Source organism: Pteropus vampyrus, unplaced genomic scaffold, assembly GCF_000151845.1.
Source record: "Pteropus vampyrus isolate Shadow unplaced genomic scaffold, Pvam_2.0 Scaffold59, whole genome shotgun sequence".
Lineage (NCBI taxonomy): Eukaryota > Metazoa > Chordata > Mammalia > Chiroptera > Pteropodidae > Pteropus > Pteropus vampyrus.
The window spans coordinates 2,948,675-2,950,931 of record NW_011888840.1 but is presented as its reverse complement, the minus strand read 5'-3'; the positions used below and the strand labels follow the sequence as shown (position 1 = coordinate 2,950,931).

The 2,257-nt window shown below is 48.2% G+C and overlaps 1 protein-coding gene across 1 annotated transcript in view; it reads right to left on the bottom strand.

The window, feature by feature from the left end:
• Positions 1-1,987, bottom strand: part of FER1L6 (fer-1 like family member 6) — a 103,022-nt gene extending 101,035 nt beyond the window's left edge. Inside the window, exon 1 of the mRNA XM_011360828.1 lies at positions 1,912-1,987. Coding sequence (XP_011359130.1) covers positions 1,912-1,987 — 76 coding nt within the window. The remainder of the gene's footprint in view (positions 1-1,911) is intronic.
• Positions 1,988-2,257: the final 270 nt, after the last annotated feature.

The window sequence follows — 2,257 nt, the reverse complement described above, 5'->3', positions numbered from 1 at the left end:
TTCACCTAGAAAAGTTCTAACTTCCCAGGGCCGGCCAAGAAAGACCAACATATACTCAGCTCTATGGACTTTATCAGTCTCCGGCAGTAGGGGCTAGCCCCTAGCCAGCAGGATGGGTGCTATTTATTTTCTAGGAGGGCCCTGATTCCCTCGCCCTGTTTGCTTTGTGGGCTGAAGGCTCAAATTAGAATGAGCCCCAGGAGCCAGTCCCTCTGAAATGCCTGTGGTTGACGGGCCTAAACCTCTGCCAGCTGGTCCTTTCCTCCCCTGTGCAGTGAGTACAGGCTCCTAACTGGGTGCCCGCTCGTGGGACAGGAAAACCCGAGGTTCGTGTGAGACTGATCCGGGCTCCGGAGCCAGCTTCTCCACATATTACCCGTGTGACTTTGAGCAACCCGCTCACCCTCTCTGAACCTCTGCTGTAAAACAAGGACAAAGTTTTAGAGTAACGAATGATGTATGTCAGGTAGAAAGAAGCAGGGGCTTATTAAATGTGTCACAAATGTTATTTTTCATAAGGTCCTTGAAGGAAGGGACTGGGCCTTATTCAAGCACTTGTCCCCAGGACATACCACAGTGTCATAATTTCAAGGACCCCAGGAAAGATCCCAAGCCTTTTCCAAGATTTTCCTGATATCTTTAACTGAACAGACAAGTACTTCTATGAAGCTTTAAACCTTGTCCGTTCAAATGTAAAGTCATCCCATCCAGATGACTCTTAATCATTATTATCAACACGTTAGTGTGAATGAGTTTCCATAGTTTTCTATTGTAAGATTAGGTTTTACCTGAGGGCAAGGAGTGGAATTAAGCAGGGCTCAAGGCTACAGAACACCTGCAGTGAACAGCAGGGATGGGTGAAGGAGGCCCCCACCCTTGGAGAGGGGAGGGGTGGAAATAAAGCAGACTCAGCTGCACCATGTTGGTTTACAAATGGTCCAGAAAGGCTTTTGGCCTTGAACTGGTTGCTGTCAGGGCCACTCAGCAGAAGTCTCCAGGAAACCACACCAGACCTGTCCATTGGAAGTTGATCCTATTTGATTCAATACACATGAATGTCTGCTGGATGCTGGCCTGGCCTCCGCTGGCACAGTTCACACGGTAACTCAGGCTTTGCTCTTTTAGAGAAGGAAGTAGCCCATTCTAAGGGCAGAAAGTCAGACAGGGTGGATTTACCTCCCAACCTGACTGCTTCCTGTCTCTGTGCCTGTTGTGGAAGGCAGGCTTCATGGGTCTGGGCAGCTACACAGGGTCCTGTGTTAAGAAGGGCCTTGTTGCACTTGGCTTAATGCTTTGTTGTCACCATCTAGAAAGTCTTAATAATTTCTTAACAATGGCTTTGCATTTTTGTTTTTCATTGGGCTCTGCAGATTCCTGCAGCTGGTCTTTCTCACAGCTCACTCTCACACTCCTTGTAACCTCATTTGTAAATTAGGACAACAATACCTACTGGTAAGATGATGTAGGGCAGGGGTTAAACGAGATAATATATACAAAGCCTCCCCCATAGCAGCTGCTAATCTCATTCTGATTTTCAAAGTCTCACTTGATCCTCCCAATGGCTATGGGAGGTCAGTCCAGGAAAAAATTGAGACTCAGCCTCCGAGTGACTTATCCTGGGCCACCGAGCAAATTAGAACAGAAGCGGAAACTTGAATCTGGTCTCTGCCTCTTTGTGGATCCCCTTCCTCAGCCCAGCGGGTGTCCGCCCACCTATATTTGCTCCAATGACCGGATGACCAGCCACCCTGAGGCAAATTGCCGTAGGCCCACACCTATGACTGGCAGGATCTGAAGACCCAGCAGGCAGCACATTTCCCGTTCCACTCCTATGAAGAGTGAACCCCATTCTCAGCCAATTCGGGGTCCCCTCTGTTAGCAGTCAGCTCCCCATCCCCCCAAAAGCCTCACCTTCGGCGGCCTTGTTGGCTAGAATTAACCCTTTCTCTGCTTTCTTCTTCCTCTTCTTCAGCTTCAGCCCAAACATCCCTTTTCTGAAAAGAAAGAGAAAAATCTAAATAATGCGGTAATAGTAACTTTGAGTCCTTCAGACACATAAGGAGAAAATACACACACACACACACACACACACGCACGCACACGCAAGCACACTGAGTTCTCCTGGAAGACAAACCAGCCTCCTCATCCACCCAGGATGGAGATCAGAAAACAAGGAATGACCCAGCGAGGAATCCAGACAGCTCTACGTAGGCAGAAACCATGAAAATCCCATCTGAAGAGAAGTGATGAAAAAAAA